Source organism: Strix uralensis, chromosome 15 (genome assembly GCF_047716275.1).
Source record: "Strix uralensis isolate ZFMK-TIS-50842 chromosome 15, bStrUra1, whole genome shotgun sequence".
NCBI classification, from domain to species: domain Eukaryota; kingdom Metazoa; phylum Chordata; class Aves; order Strigiformes; family Strigidae; genus Strix; species Strix uralensis.
In genome coordinates, this window is record NC_133986.1 from 18230891 (window position 1) to 18246174 (window position 15284).

Genomic DNA, 15284 nt, shown 5'->3' on the forward strand with positions numbered 1-15284 from the left:
GAGCGGGGGTCGTGGACGGGGATCCCGTCCGGGCGGGAATCAGGGATGGGAAGCCCAGCGGGGATGGGGGATTGGGGATGGGGAGTCTGTTGGGGTGGCGATCGGGTATCGGAGAGCCCGTCGGGGTGGGGATGGGGATTGGGGACGGAGATCCCGTCGGGGCGGCGGCCCCCTCCAGTGGCGAGCCCCCCCCTGCTCCGCCTGCACCCCGCCCTGCCACCGCACACGCCCGGCCGGACCCTCCCCGTGCCCCGAGATGGTGGAAACGGAGCTTCAAGGCAACCAAGGGGCATCCCGTTATCCCCTGGTGAGCGCGGAGGGGGATGCCCCATGGCTGCCGCCGCAGGGAACGCACCTCGCACCCGTCCCCCCCTTCCCGTGAGGCACGGCCTCGTGTCTGCACCAAACGGCGTCATCCAAGACCCAAAATGAACGTGGCCACCTCCCCCAGAGGCCCCCACTGTGAATGCTAAAGCAGAGTGAACAGGATGCCCCAGGAGCCACAGAGAAAAGTCCAGAGGTAGTTTGGGGGTTCTGCCAGCCAGGGGTTTCTTTGGTGGCCAGAGCTTGGCTGTGTCACACCAAACCGGCTGGGCTGGGGGGGACAATGGGCGGCTGGAGGAAAGGACCTGCTGGTCCTCACCCCCACGGCAAGGGCAGCATCAAGTGGGCTGTGGAGGAGGGACAGCAACATTCACTCGATACATTTGTCTTCAACTATTCCTTCAGGAGACAGCTATAATTTTAACAACCTAGTGGCACATCCCAAACTATACTGCACACAGAGTAAGGCAACCAAATAAACATTAAAGAGAAGTTCAACTATATTTTCAGGCAGCCTTGACAATCTCCCCCAGCCTCTACACACCCATCTGTTGTTTTAGACGTGGTAACTGCAGACACACACTGAAGTGTACGTCAGCAAAAGAGAGGGGAATTAGACACACTCTGCTAGCAGTATTCCTGGGAACTGTGTCACTCAGGCCCCTTTGAGGATCTCAGAGAGGGGAAGACTGCATACTGAGGAGGTGAAAACATTAACTTCAGTAGCTGCTTTGCACTAAGCTTTAAAGGTGTCCCCTTCTCATTTCCACCATCAGCATCGTTTTCCCCAATTACATAGATTAGGTAAATCTCTTGAAAGCTAGTTTATGTATAACAGCAATGCAATTATTTTATATTAAGCACAGGTTCATGCACAGCAACCTACCTGTTAACTCCTGCCCTTCACACAGCACTGGCAAACATGCAGGGAGCAGTGCTTTTCTGCTCCTCCCTCCAGCCCCAAGGCTGGAAGCTGCTCTGTTCAAACTAAGCCCTGTGTGCAGGCTCTGCTTTTAAATGGAGCTGAGCTCACAGGCCAGTTTACTAATGCAGGCATGGTCCAGGCCCAAACAGGCACTTCACTGTGGATGATGGGGAGGTGGCATTTCAGCTCCTGGGGTACCCCTCCACCTTCTCCCTGGAGGCTGAAACTGAGGGTCCAGCCCAAAGCCCCCATGCCTGCTGCCATGCTTTGTAAGCCTCGCCCCACCACTGTGGTGGATGTTTGCAGCGAGGGGGGAAGGAGGGGAGCTAACTTTGCTGTCACAAGTCAGAGGAACAACGTGGGACTCAAAATCACACTGCTAAGGTTTTCCCACACAAACCACATGTTGACTTGGCGAGAGAAAAAAAATACGCTGGGAATCGTCATCACTGCAAACACTTTGACAGAGAAGCACCTCCCTTTGACCCCGCTCTGAAAGCTGCATGCACAGCACCTCAGCAAAAGAAACAAGGCGCAGAAGGATGCAGTCCTCGGCTAGAAGAACTCTGCAAGGTCATGCCTTTTACAAAAATGTCCCCTTGCAGCACAGGGTGGAGCAACAGGACATCCTTCCCCAGGCGTGCATGCTCCCGGGCACAAGGCAAACCAGCCCCCCCCAGCACCACATTTGAAGGGTACCAGCCCAAGGTCACAGAAAGCCCCTCCTGGCCGGTCCCTCCCCATACGCACCACGGCGGTGAGGCACGGCGACTCCCGCACCGTGGCAGCGGAGCTCAGCAGGGCTGCGAGGATCAGGGTCATGCTGAGGCAGATCCCAAAGTAGAAAGCTGGAAGGAAGGCAGACATGGGAGCTGCGGTCAGACACCAAGACTTTAGGGCTAACAGAGGCCTGGTCTGATGCTTTCGCCCAGAGAGGGACCAAAAAGTGCATTTTGGGGAGCTGGTCCAAGAGGACCAGGTTGCAGAACTGAAATTGTTTTATAATTTATTCAATACCCCTCATCTGTGTATTGCTTGTCTGGCAGGGCTGTAAACCTCTGAGCGGTTCCCACAGCTCCAGCAGAGCAAAGCACCCTGAAAGGGTGTCGGTCCACCCGACAGACCGCAAGCTGTCAATTATTACAGCACTCTGATAAGGATCTCCCCAGACAGGGGATGCAGATGCACAGCGGCTGTCCTGTGGCCCGATCAGGACGTTGTGCGTGGCTAATCTGGTGCAACACTCGCCCGCTGGTTTCCTCCTGGCTAAGGCTGGGTCACAGCCGGTACCCTGGGACAGGGCTCAGGGACCCAGGGGCTGGGAAGGGAGAGCCTGCAAGACTGTGTTAAGTTCCAGCCTATCTAACCCCTGGTGTCTGTAGGAAAGGGGGAGGGCTGTACCTTAGCTTTGGACTAACATAGTTTAACACGTGCCTTGTTAAACTGAAATTGAGAACCAGCATCTAAAGAGTGTATGAGCATGTTTAAGCCCAGAGTATAGCTCTGAAGAAGCAGCAGATGTGAGCTCAGCAGAGAGCAGGGTATTTTAGTATCTGGGCTGTTCTCATCTCTTTGCTTTAGCCTTGTATCTGAGATTCAGTTTATATTTCTCCCTTGTGTAGGGGAAAAACCCCACATTTCCTCCCAAAACAGGTGTTTCCACGCATTTCTCCTCCCAGCCTCAATTTTCTATGGTCTGCTTCAACTCCTGGAACAGTCCCTCTCCCCACGCCCCCAGGGCCTTTCCAGCCCCACTGCACCTTTAGGTCCATCGGTGGCTGAGCTCCCCCGGAGCTTTCAGCATGGCACGGGGGAAGGACGGGGAGATGGTGAATAACGGGGCAGGAGCGAATGCAGCAGCACCTGAGCACCCTGTGCCCCCACAGCACCCCTCGGTGCTGATACAGAAAAAAGTGCCTGTGGGACTGTGTTAGTCCTAATACATCCTCCAAAAGCCAGCCCCTGCCTCCTCCCGCAATACCTCAGCATTTCCTTCAATCGCTTTAGGGGATTTTGCAGCTCCTGCGCTCTCACTGGGGTGCAACCCCGACGTACCTGCGTGGTGGATGACCCTGTAGGAGTTGTTCTCCAGGGAGATGTTGCTGATGAGGGTGAAATGGAGCCCGTAGTGAGTGACTGTGCTCAGTGTGGCAATGGACAACCCCAGCAGCTGGAAGAGAAGGATTTTAGGAAGGGATTGACAAGGCAGCAGCTCCTGCTGAGGGCACACAAAGCTTAGAGGTGTATACTGCTGAGCCCCACGCAGATGCAGACAGCCTGATCCAAAGACCACTGCGTGTACTCCAAAATGCATGTAGAAGGACAAACCCCAGACACTTCAACATACTAAAGCTCTTTTTCTCTCTTGCATAATGAGTGCACACGACGCCACGCAGCCCACAGTCTCTTGGCCAGTGTCCATGGATGAAATTCCCAGCACGTAAAGAAAACCCAGAGGATCAATGCTCTTGCAGCACACCCGTGCGGTCCCACCCTGCTCCGCAGAGTACGCACGTGCAGTTATGAGGGCTGCTAGCTTCAGCAGTGGTTTCAGGCAGGGATGATGTTCTCTGCTTTGCTCTTTGCCATGCTAGTCCCATTGCCTGATGTTGGCTGTATTTCCTACTGTAGAGTGCAAAGAGCTGAGTCTTGTGCTATTCTTAAGTAATCTGTGCTGGTTTCTGTCTCTGAGACATGCTGCTGGGCCGTCCATGTTTCTGTCCCATCTCTGAGAGTGTTGGTATGCCCAGGGCATGGGGTGACGGCCAGCACGTTACCCTCTGTGTTGCCCAGAGCAAGTCCAGGCAACGGAGAGGGAACATCTCTGGTGGCACCTGGCCCTAGGGCAGGGCTCCTTGCAGCATGGCCAGTGGCAGAGCTGGGACGGAGGCACCGGCAGCAGGATGGTTAAAAACAGCTCCAGCTCTAGTGTAATGAACCTGGGAAATACAAGATGTGAGGCCACTCCAAGCTCCTAAGATAAGGTTTCATCATTTTCTGCCTTTATGGTACAGAAACACAAGGGAGTTAACCCTGTGTCAAATGTGACAGTCTGGTGTCAACATAATCCCCACTGTATGTCATTTTCTAATACATTTTGCTGGAGACTTATAGTTTCAGATGCTCAATACATCCAAACCATAGCATTTTCTCCTCATAAATAACCTAATTTGTGGCACCTACTGATCCTGCATGCTGTGCATTACTGCCTATCTTGACCCACGCCCAGCAAAATGCTAAGTGCATCATTGTTTCTGAGAAACACCGGTCTAAAATCTTCCCAACAGCAGTAACATGCTTTTAGCCATCCACAGCAGCTGTGCCTTAACATCTCTAAACATGCTTGCTACCAGTCCTCCTTTGACTGCCTCCAAATGTCATATCTTGTTGTTTGGAAGAGTACAGCCACTACAGCCAACAGTCTTGAAATGTTGAAATTTGGACAAACTATAAATTTCATGTGTGGCCCCAAATAAGGTACTACCTTTTAATTACACTCTTTCCAAGCCATCAACCCTCTTTGAACTAAACACAGGTTATTATTATTTTTTTAAGCTTGCAAGTTTTGATGAAGTGAAAAGGCAACAAGCACATACAACTCGAAAACACCCAGAAGAAGCATTCCCCGGTTTCCACCATTTCCCATCAGCTTTAACAGAAAATGTCAAGAAGCTCCCCTTGAATTTGCTTCAAAAGCTGATAAAAAGGATCCCTAGAATAGCTTTCACTTTGCGGTGCGGTTCCGCAGGTCTCTCACACACACTTCCAGCGAAGCCTTGCAGTTTCATATCCTCACTGATCCCACCTGCAGCCGACCACCCTCCCAGCAACGTGTGACTGCAGAAGATCCATTCTCCCTCTTTTGCTCCGAGGAGACAGGAGCAAATATCTTTTTGCTGAAAACCACCCATTCTGCTGGCAGCGACCTTTCCTTTCTCCTTCGAGGGGGCTGCTGGGTTGTGAAAGAGCTGCAGTGGTGTGACAGCCCTGAGAAAGGAGAAGTCTATCAGCAGAGGGGGGGGCGATGCTGGCGGCCAGCGATAACTGCCCAGCGTGCAACGATAACTCAGGCAGTTGGCTTTGCTTGTCCTCCACCCGCAAAAAACAGATCGTGGGAAAACCCGACCCTCTCTGAGCGGGGACAGGGAAGGCAACAGTTCACCTCGATTCTGCAGAGATCCCCTCAAACCTGCCTGCTCACCATGACACAGAGGCTGGTCACCATCAGCTGGCACTTGGTGGTCCTCATCCCGCACCTCGGTCCCATGGCTCCTTGTCCCCAGAGAGAGCTGGCAGTTGGTCCCCCCAGCTCTTGATAAAGCCTGGGTTTCCACCAAAGGGAGGCATGGCCACAGCGGGGCCTCTCGGGAAGTGTAGTCCCCACCACGTGCTGATGCACCTCCTCCTGACTGATTATTAAATCCTGTTTAGAGCAGCTGTTTTCTGCCCAGGCTCTCGGTGGGCTGCCATCGGCTCCAACACACAGCCAGCGGGGAAAGGAGGAAAGGCATACAGAAAAACAGCCTTTCACAGGGTTCGGAGCAAAGCTCCTTGAAAAAATTTTTGAAACTGTTCAATCAAGTTTCAGTATCAAAATACCCTGTTTTTCACTCTCACAGGGATGCAGTTTTGCTTAATGAACACTGTCACTAACTACTTTAAATCTTCATAAATAGTATCTTGGGAAAAAATTTAGGAAAATGTTATTTTGAAAAAAATAACCTGTTGTTTAAAGAAGAGATCAAAACCCCCAAACAGATCTGCATGAGTCTTCCAAGACTCTATTAAAACTTATTTGCAGGCAAAGGGAAAAAAATCCCTTTGGTAGTATTTTATTCAGAAAAATGGCTATACATAAATATAAACCCCTGCTTGGGAAACCCTCACCGTCCATGGACGTTTTGACTCTGTCCTTTCCTCTCTCCTAGCACTGAAGACCCCATGGACCCACGGCTACAGAAGACTCAGGTGACTTCTGGTCTTCAAAACCAGCTGCCTGCTGGATGTGTGTTTCCCAAAAGTAAATACCAAAGAAGCCTCAAGAATGATCAGTCCAAAGGGAGACTGAGTGCCTTAATCAACTTTAGTTTCGGAGCTAGACTGATGGAAAAGAGGTAAAACAGAATAATGGAAAATAGTTGCACTCCCCCCAGGTGGCAAAGAACGGGCGGAAAAAGGTAAAACCCTCCCACATCAGTAACTGTAGCTACAGGAAAATGACTAAGAAGAAAGAGGAGGAGAGTGAATAAAGCAAGGAAGATGCATTTTGTAGAGCAAAGAGAAGCAAGAGAAAGTGAGTTGCACAAAGCCCTGTGCACAGGAAAAAGCATGTCATGATCTTCTGACTACATCACTAGCTTTTCTGCAAGTTTTATTGCAAAACATCTTGGTTGCAACCTCCTGAGACACCAAGGAGAGCTGTCGCAGCTGTTTCCAAACACATTCCCCATGAGTCGTGGGTCCCTGCCGTGGGGGGTCCCCGATGCCCAGCGGGAGCCACTGATGTACCCATGTGCACAGAGAGACCTTCCTACCCCAGCCAACAGCTGGAAACCACCTGAGAAAGGCCAACAGATGGGCAGCAGAGCAGGGACCAGTGGGGAGAGCACTACAGAGAGAGGGCAACAGGCTGGGGAGGCAGCTCATGCCCTGCCACACAGGTCTGGGAGCAGGGACCAGACGTCATCCACAGCAGTGCAGATCCCCTGGGGACAGAAGTACAGCTGCAAGGTGAGCAGCTGGATTTAGACTGACTCCTAGGAAGTTCTTCTTTCCAGAAGGGGTTGTTAGGCATTGGAATGGGCTGCCCAGGGCAGGGGGGGAGTCCCCATCCCTGGAGGGGCTGAAGAGTCGGGTTGACCCAGCGCTGAGGGATCTGGTGGAGTTGAGAACGGTCAGTGTGAGGTTCATGGTTGGACTGGAGGATCTTCAAGGGCTTTTCCAGCCTGGATGATTCTGTGATTCTGTGATATCCACATGGTCCCCACGATGGGCCAGGTGGGGAAGGTGCCTTATGAAAAGCTGTGGTGGAGTTAGGGCTGCATCCAAAGGCAGAGCTGATAGCAGCCGTCATTCCTTCTGGCGCTATGGGACGCAGACGGTTGGGTTGTCACCCGCATTTTCAAGGGGACTGACCACCAAATGGGCACGGGTACAGAGGCAGCAGGGTTGGTCCATAGGTAGAGTTACAGGTTAAATCTGGAAGGGTTGCAAGAAGGTTTGAAGCACAGCTCCGGGTCTAACCCCAGCTCTGGGTCTAACACTGGGTACAGAAGCCCAACCAAGAGCGACGGCGGGTTAGGAGCGAGGGCAGCCGTGGTCATCCCCTGTTTCACAGCCGGGGAAGTGAGCAAACCCATGCAGCCCATCTTCATTTCCCCCCAGACCCCAGTTTCCTTCCCAACCCTAAAGGCACACCACCCGAGACCTGTGCCAAGCCAGATCTCACACTAGAGGTCCCCACAGGCCAGCAGAAGCCTTTCCCGAAGGCCTGGGCGATTTCTGAAGGAAATAGATGGGCGGTTCCCTTGCCAGTTCCCCAAAGGTCTCCTCTGTCAGTGCAGGAGCCTCGCACCTCACTGCCGGACCACCTGAGACGTCACAAAATCATCACCGACACCCTTGGAAGGGCTCCTAGTCTCTCCACAAAAGATGCTTTTGTCCCCAGCCATAAAAACAGGCACCTTCAGTGCCTCACCAAGCTCTCAAAGCAGATCTGCAACTTTAAAAACCTGAGTTTTAACAGATGTTTCCTCTGGTTTGGTTGCAAATGCCTATTCCTGGGTAGCTTGCCCATGTCCTCTGATGCTTCAGATGTTTCTCCCACCTCCAGCGCTCGGCGCTCTGCCTTCGTGCCTGCTCCCTCGGTAACCTGCTCCGGCGCCGTGCTGGATTTGGGGGTAGAGGCATTTTCTGCTGTTTTCCTTTGTCTTACACTTTATCCCATATAGGTATGGCTTGAAAGATTTCTCTTTGGGGCAGAACATATGTGAATTTCTCACATCAAAAAATAATAGAGCAAAAGAAGTTTCTCCCTCTGCCCAAAAGAAAGTCGATAGTAGGAGCATTAGTAGACCTGGGGCATTAAGAGGTTGGGCTCTGATTGAGGGAGGCACATTCAGCACTCTACCAAAGTGAGCACAGGGGGGGCATGCACACTCATTGTAACTGTGGCCACTGAAAGGGGCTCTTTACAAAACCTCCCTTTCTCTGGGATTAAAATTCCTCTGGGTGCCATGTCATGGGCACACGCCTGCCTCAGCAGCCCAGAGAGCCCTGGCCAGAAGCAGGGTGTCCCCCCAGCCCCAGCCCAGCAGGCAGAGAGGCAGGACTGGATGGCAGCGTGGCTTTTCCAGCAAGACTCGGCCTCCTGCCCGGCCTGCCGGCTGTTATCAGTTGGTCCCCTTTGCAAGAGCACAACTTACCGCTCCCAAATGTGGTGCAAAAACCACAGGTGACCACAGCTCCCACCTGCGGCTTTGTCCCTTATCTCTGCTTATCAGCCGGAGCGTGGAAAGAAGGTAGCGAGGCTGAAAATACCCGGGGGAGCCCAGGTGCCCTCTTCCTCTAGCCTTGGGGCAGCTTGCAGCCTTCTGTTAGGCTGTGAAAATACACCCTGGCATCCCCAGCTGCACGGGGGTCGGAAGGACGTGCCACGTCGTCCAGAAGGAAAGGATTGATTTAAAAAAGGGAACAAAGCCAGATCACATTTTTTGCAGAGCTAAAAACCTCCAACCCTCTTCCGAGCCGGAGGGAAATGCTGCCCACACTGTCAGATGGATGTCCTAAGAGAGCTGGGGGATCTGATGTGTTAATGCTGCACCGGGTGAACTTGGGAGACTAAACATAAATGGAGGGGAAGAGCCTGAATTCATGCTCGTGCTTTTTCACCATCCACTTTTCTGACTCTTGCCCCATCGGTGCAGTCACAAGTGATGCAACAGCAGCACCCCAGCCCCAGCTGCTTGAACTCCAGCTGGGCAGCAGGTAAGAGAAACCTCCCCCTCGGGGTTGGGGTGCTGCTACTTGTGCTCCTGCGACAGGATGGGCTGGAGGCAGGGGAGAGGAGGTCGCCCCAGGAGGCAAAACTACACCCATGGTCCAGGCAGGACACATCCATGCCGGGTCCCTGCCGCCTCTGGGGAGCCTCCTCCTTCACCAGCCCGCACCACCATTAGGGAAAATAACTCTCCTCCAGGGAGGAAAGGAGCTCCAAACGTGGCAGATTCACAAGGGTCACTGGCTCAGCCCATTGGGTCCCTCAGCTACAGCCCGTAACACAGCTATATTCACCCTGCAGCTTGCTCGTAAATAAAACATGCTCACATCAAACCGCACCGAGGCCGTATGAATGAGGGGAAGCCAGAGAGACCCCACAGCCCTCGTCTGCTTTCCCGGGCGCATCACAAGGATGCATTGTAAAGGCTGCTTAGCATTCATATAGCACATACGCACAATCAAAGCTAAAAATCAACTTTTAAACCCGGGGCTGCCTCTTTTCAAGAAGGGAAGGAGAGAAGAAAAGGGGGAGGCGCTGGGCTTTGCCAAGCTTCAGATGCACCATACAACTCCGCTGTGAATGGAAACAAGGCTGGCCAGAGGCTGCCTTGGAAGAAACAAAACCGGAGAGAAATCATAAAATCTCCAAAGGACTTTTTTATTTATTATTATTTCCAAAGTGTGTCTCAGAAATCCTTCAGTGATTCCCAGGTATTTTGAAATTAATTATAGATGAGCAAAAAAAAATGTCAGAAGAGTTATTAAAAAAAAGTTCATCAAGCGCAAGAAAGATTACATTTGAAAAGAGCATAAGCTGAAGACAGGGAGTCCCCTTCAGAATGAACTCAAATAAGCTTCTTTCCCCCCCGAAAGTGAAACAACTGCACTCATAGCTCTAAAGCACACCTCCCTACTTAAATTTTTTTTCTTTTCCACATGGTAACTAATTGCATACGATAACTGCCCAGGAGGCAGCTGTGCAAGTGATAGACCTGAAGACAGGACTCTAGCCCTGCTCCTAGCAAAACCAGCGCGAGCAGAGCCCAGCCTGGCAAACGGGGATTCACCTGCTCACCGAGAACGGGGCTCTCGACTGCCCATCACCATTTATTTCTGGCATTCACCCTCTCGAGCCTTATTGCAATGGGACTGCTTTCCACTGAGGTCCAGAAAGTTTTGGCCAAAAAAATTAAAAAGCTCACGTCAGCTGCCCGTAACGCCTGGGTCACGGCGGGACTGAGCCAGCACCTCGTCTGCCACGTTCCCGCTGACACACGTGCCAAGTCAGGCAGCAGAGTTCTGCTCTCACCTCTGGCAGATGCAAGAAATAACACGTGGTGTCAGGGCTCGGGGGCCCTTCCCCGCAGCCACCCTCCCTCCGAACAGAGTGCACCCACCTCGCACCTCGCTGGCCGAAGCCACGCAGGGCTTTGAGGCGTCCACACCAACTGTGCATTTATCACTTTTGCCTTACCTGTGCCAGGAGGGGAGAAATTCTTCTCCCCACCCTCTGGGGATGGGTAGCACATCGCTGGATGCTCTCTCTCCCCAGATTACGATCAGGAAGTTGATTGTGAACACAGACAGTGTTTAATGATGTCTTGTTCTACTGGATCTTACATAGTCATTAGCTTCATAAAGAGATTTCAAATAAGATTACATTTCTCAGAGTAGGAGATGTGCCTACCTTCCTTCAGACTATCAGGAATACAGCTGTGTTGTTAAGAAAGCGTAAGCAGTTGCTTTGTGCCGTGCTCAGGCCCAGGTCCAACAGCCACATCTGGCTGGGAACTCGCGTCGCGATCAGCAGCCCCGAAGCCGATTTGGACAAGGCAAGTTCGTCCCTGAGCTGAGCGTGGAAACGCTGGGGCTGCAGGCCGCACGCTGTCCCTTGAGACTGGTTTTACTGGTGTTTGAACTGTGCATTATTAATGACAAAAAATTTTCCTGTAGTTATTTTTGTACGATAAAAATCCAGTTATTAGTCTTGAGCGTGGCTCTTCGATACAGAAGGTTTTCTCTTGAAAAGCTTCAAAGCCAGCAGCTTCCTCTTTCCTGTGAGAAAGGCTTGCATCAGAAATTAAAGACAGGTAATAAAAGAACATCACTATTACTCCATTGCAGTAACGCCCTTTCTGCCTAAGCCGCTATCGCTGCGGAGGGCACGGGCAGCCCCTGCGCCAGCCAAGGCAGCTTGGCAGATGCCGAAGACACGCGCCAGCGTTCCACGGCTTGAGCTGAGCAAACCCTCCCGTGACACAAGCACAATTCGAGGCGCAAGCAGCTCCCCTGTGCTTCCCAGGAAACCCCCCACCAGGCAGCAGGCGCCTGCCTGCGCCGCAGGCCACGAGCTGCTCCTCTTGGGCCAAACCCTTCCGAGGAGCCGCACGGCTGCTAGCCGCTTCTCCTCCACGTCGGGGGCCAAGAACGTCTCAAAAGCCACCGAATTTGGGCGCGAAGCCTGACGCGTGCTTGCGTGGGATTACCAGAAGTGCAAAGTGCTCACAGACTCCTTCCCGTCACTTCCAGGAATTTCAGCCCGGCTGCCTGCGACGCTGCAGCGGGACTCGCTCCTTCAACCTGCTGCTGTTGCAACTGATCCCTGGGAAAAATATTTCTCTTCCAACATGGTGGAGCCTGGCTGCTCCCTAAATACCCCACGCAGGTAGAGAGCCCCCTCCGTGTCACATCTAGAAAGCACGGATGGCTCTTTGTAGGAATATTTTTGGTTTAATACACCCTAGGGCAGCACCCGAGCGGTTCAGGGTAGCCAGGGGGATGCCGATCCTTGCCCTGATCCCCGAATCGTGCTGCAGAGTCTCGCTGGCACAGTCTGCGCGGTGATGGCTCTGCCGAGGGCGCGCGCGCGTCCCTGCCACCCGCTCTGGGCATCTTCCTGAGAAGGCGTTATATGTTCCCTGCCAAAACATGAAGCCCCAGAACCGAACTGCCTCAAACCTCCCCACCTGCACACCTCTGGGCGCAGGGAGACCCTGCAGAGGGCAATTAGCACTTCTCTAATTAACAGCTGCTGCAAAGCTTCAACCTGGCTGAGCATCCTCCACCTCCTGCAGCCGGTCAGGCCGAGGGGCTGCTAGCCCAGGGGCCAGCGCAAAGGTCTGTCAGGGCTGTTTTAGCATCGCAGTTTTGTTGGGTTTGTTATTTTTTTAAAGGCTGCGCAGGACCAAAGCCCCCGGGACAGCACATCTCGGAAGCCGAGCCGGGGCGCGGCCCCCGGGCAGTGGGTGCGTGTAGCACCCCCTCAGCCACCCCGTTTATTCAGCCAAACACCCCCCCAGTCACTGCTCCCCCCAGGCTCCCGGGGGCACCGAGAAGCGGCTCCTCTGCTCTGCCCTCCCCGCCCCGCCGGCCCCGGCAGGGGCGAGCCCGGGGTCGACCCCCGAGCCACCCAGGCTTCGCGTTTTTCCTCCCCTCGCCCTGCCTTTAGCCTTGAAACCCTCCTTTAGGGAGAGTTTGAGGGTTTCAGAAGCCGGCGCGCAGAGAACGGCCCGTGCGAGGCGACTGCCGTCACGCAACTGCCATCAATTTTTATTATTTTTATTGTTATTTTTATTTTTTGGCACACGCAGCACAGCCCCTCGCTTTGCAAAGCAACCGGGTGCCCGCACGGCCCCGACCCCTCTGGGGGATGGAGGGGGCGGTGGCGCGTCCACCCACCGCCCCGCGGGGGGGTCCCCGCGGCGCCCCCTCCCCCGACACCATCAGGAGCCCGGTTTTGGGGGGAAAAATGGCAGATTTGGAGGGGCAGGACCCCGCGCTGGCGCCGCACCGGGGCAGGGGGAGTACCAGGTGTGCGGGGAGAAGGGGGGGGGGGGGGGCGGGGCGGGAGGGGGAGCCCCGCCCCCGAATGATCATGAAAATTAAAATATTAAAATTATAAAAATAGAAGCGGTGATTCAAGGGAAAAAAAGTTGCAAAAGGAGGGACGGGAGCGCACCCCCGTTCCGGCGGGCGGGGTGAAGTGAGGGGGTGGGGGGGGTGGGGGGGTTTGCCGGGGCTGGCGGCGCCACGCGCCGGGCGCGCGCGGGGGGCGGGGGCGCGCGCGGGGGGGGGCGGGCGGGGGTGGGGGGGGCGCGCGTGGCGCGGCGTGCGCGGCGCGTGCGGCCGGCGGGGGCTCGCGAGCGGCGGCGCGTTGATAAGGGCCGGCCGGCGGCGGCGCGCGCCGCAGAGGCGCGGAGCGGCGGCGGGAACCGGGACCCGCGCGCCCCCCGCCGCCCTCTTCTTCTTCTTTTTTTTTTTTTTTTTTTTTTTTCCCTTTAAATTTAGCTTGTAATTATTTTTCTTTTCCCCCCCCTTCCTCGCATTTCTCACTCCCTTCGCGCGCCTTCCGCCAGCCGCCGCCGTGGCCGCCCGGCGATGAACGGCGGGGCCCTGCCGCCGCTGCCCCCCGCCGCCCCCCGCGGCCGCCGGCGGCCCGCCTCCCCCGAGCTGCTGCGCTGCAAGCGCCGCCTGGCCTTCCCCGCCCTGCCGGGCCCCGGGGCGGCGGCGGCGGCCGCCGTGGCCCGTCGGAACGAGCGGGAGCGGAACCGCGTGCGCCTGGTCAACCTGGGCTTCGCCGCCCTCCGCCAGCACGTCCCGCACGGCGCCGCCAGCAAGAAGATGAGCAAGGTGGAGACCCTCCGCTCCGCCGTCGAGTATATCCGCGCCTTGCAGCGGCTCCTCGACGAGCACGACGCCGCCGCCGCCGCCTTCCCCGACGGCCGCGGGCGGGCGACCGTCGGGGAGGGCGGTGGCTACTCCTCCGCTTCGCCCTCCTTCGCCTCCTCCGTGCCCGGCTCGCCCTGCTCTTCCGAGGAGAGCGGCTACGACGCGACGCTCAGCCCCGAGGAGCGGGAGCTGCTGGACTTCACCAGCTGGCTGGGGAGCTGCTGACCCGGCGGGAGGTGAGGGGGGGACCGGAGGGGGCGGGGGGGGGAGCGGAGGGGAAGGGGGGGGCCGCTCCCCCCGGCGGAGCGGGACACGCACCCATCGGGGCTCTCTGCACATCTCTCCGCAGCCCGTTCAGCCCGCAGTACCTCAGCGCCCTCGCTCTCCGCAGCAGCCAGCATCCCACCCCCCAAAATACTGCCCCCCGCCCCGACCCCGGCGGGACCCCGCTGGCCGCTCTTCTCGCCGGGTTCACCCGTCGTCTTCGGGCTGTGGAAAGTGCAATGGTGTAAATGACCGGCGGGGCTCCGGTACCGGCTCCGGGGCAGCGGCTCCACCTGCCCGCCGGGAGCTGCCGACGGAGAGGAGGCCCGAGCGACCCCACGCTCCCCCCGGCTGCTGTCTGGTGTTGCTTTGGAGGGGTGGGGAAAAAAAAAAAAAAAAGAAAACCACTTGATGCTTCCTTGTTTCTGGAGGGGGAGGGAATTTTTTATCATGTCAGATTCTATTTTATATGTAACTTGAACTGCCTATGGGAACACTGGTGTATGAAGACTTATTTTTGTACAAGAAACCTTAGAGAAAAGGGGTGAGGAGATGGTTCTATTTTTAGCAAGTCCTATTCCCTTGTTCTTGAACACTGCCAGCTAGAATGTTTTGGGAACATACATGGTTTAGATTAAAAAAAAAGTGGTGTCTTTTTCTCTCCAAACACTTTAGTAAAAGACTGTAAAGTTATGTTGTGTCTTAACGTGGTGTCCAAGTTTGCCTGGTGTGAAGGTCCACTTCTCTGAAAACTGAAGTTTTTTTTTTTTTAAAAAAAAAATGTATTGAAGGCATTTTTGTATGCACTTGCTAGGATTTCTTAAGTTGTACATATGCAGTTTTTAAAAGAGTATCATATTTTATGTAAATTGACTTTATAAATAAAAATCTATTTATAAATGGCTTCGGGGCTGTAAGATGCGTGTGTTTGCCAGAAATGCCCGTGGTAACTTGTGCCTGGGGTGGGGGACAACACCAGGTTTCATGTGCAGAAGGGAATAAGGAGCAGCAGAGCATAACCTCCAGGCTTGCTTTTTTTTTTTTTTTCCCCCCTCATTCAAGTTTTAGGAACTCGGCACTTGGTGCAGGTACTGCAGGGATGCCG

The 15284-nt window shown here is 54.6% G+C and overlaps 2 protein-coding genes across 3 annotated transcripts in view; one reads left to right on the plus strand and one right to left on the minus strand.

Moving 5' to 3' along the window:
* The window catches only part of TSPAN32 (tetraspanin 32), a 33537-nt gene extending 27961 nt beyond the window's left edge, over positions 1–5576 (minus strand). For both annotated transcript variants that reach the window (XM_074884691.1, XM_074884690.1), the window contains exons 1-3: positions 5451–5576; positions 3305–3419; positions 2000–2097 (exon numbers count right to left, since the gene is read on the minus strand). In XM_074884691.1, coding sequence (XP_074740792.1) covers positions 2000–2097; positions 3305–3419; positions 5451–5516 — 279 coding nt within the window. In that variant the 5' untranslated portion in view covers positions 5517–5576. The remainder of the gene's footprint in view (positions 1–1999; positions 2098–3304; positions 3420–5450) is intronic.
* Positions 5577–13535: 7959 nt separating this feature from the next.
* On the plus strand, positions 13536–15083 carry ASCL2 (achaete-scute family bHLH transcription factor 2). Its single transcript, XM_074884669.1, has 2 exons — positions 13536–14151; positions 14265–15083. Exon 1 carries the CDS (start codon positions 13625–13627, stop codon positions 14138–14140), a length of 516 nt encoding a protein of 171 aa, XP_074740770.1. The 5' UTR covers positions 13536–13624; the 3' UTR covers positions 14141–14151; positions 14265–15083.
* Positions 15084–15284: the final 201 nt, after the last annotated feature.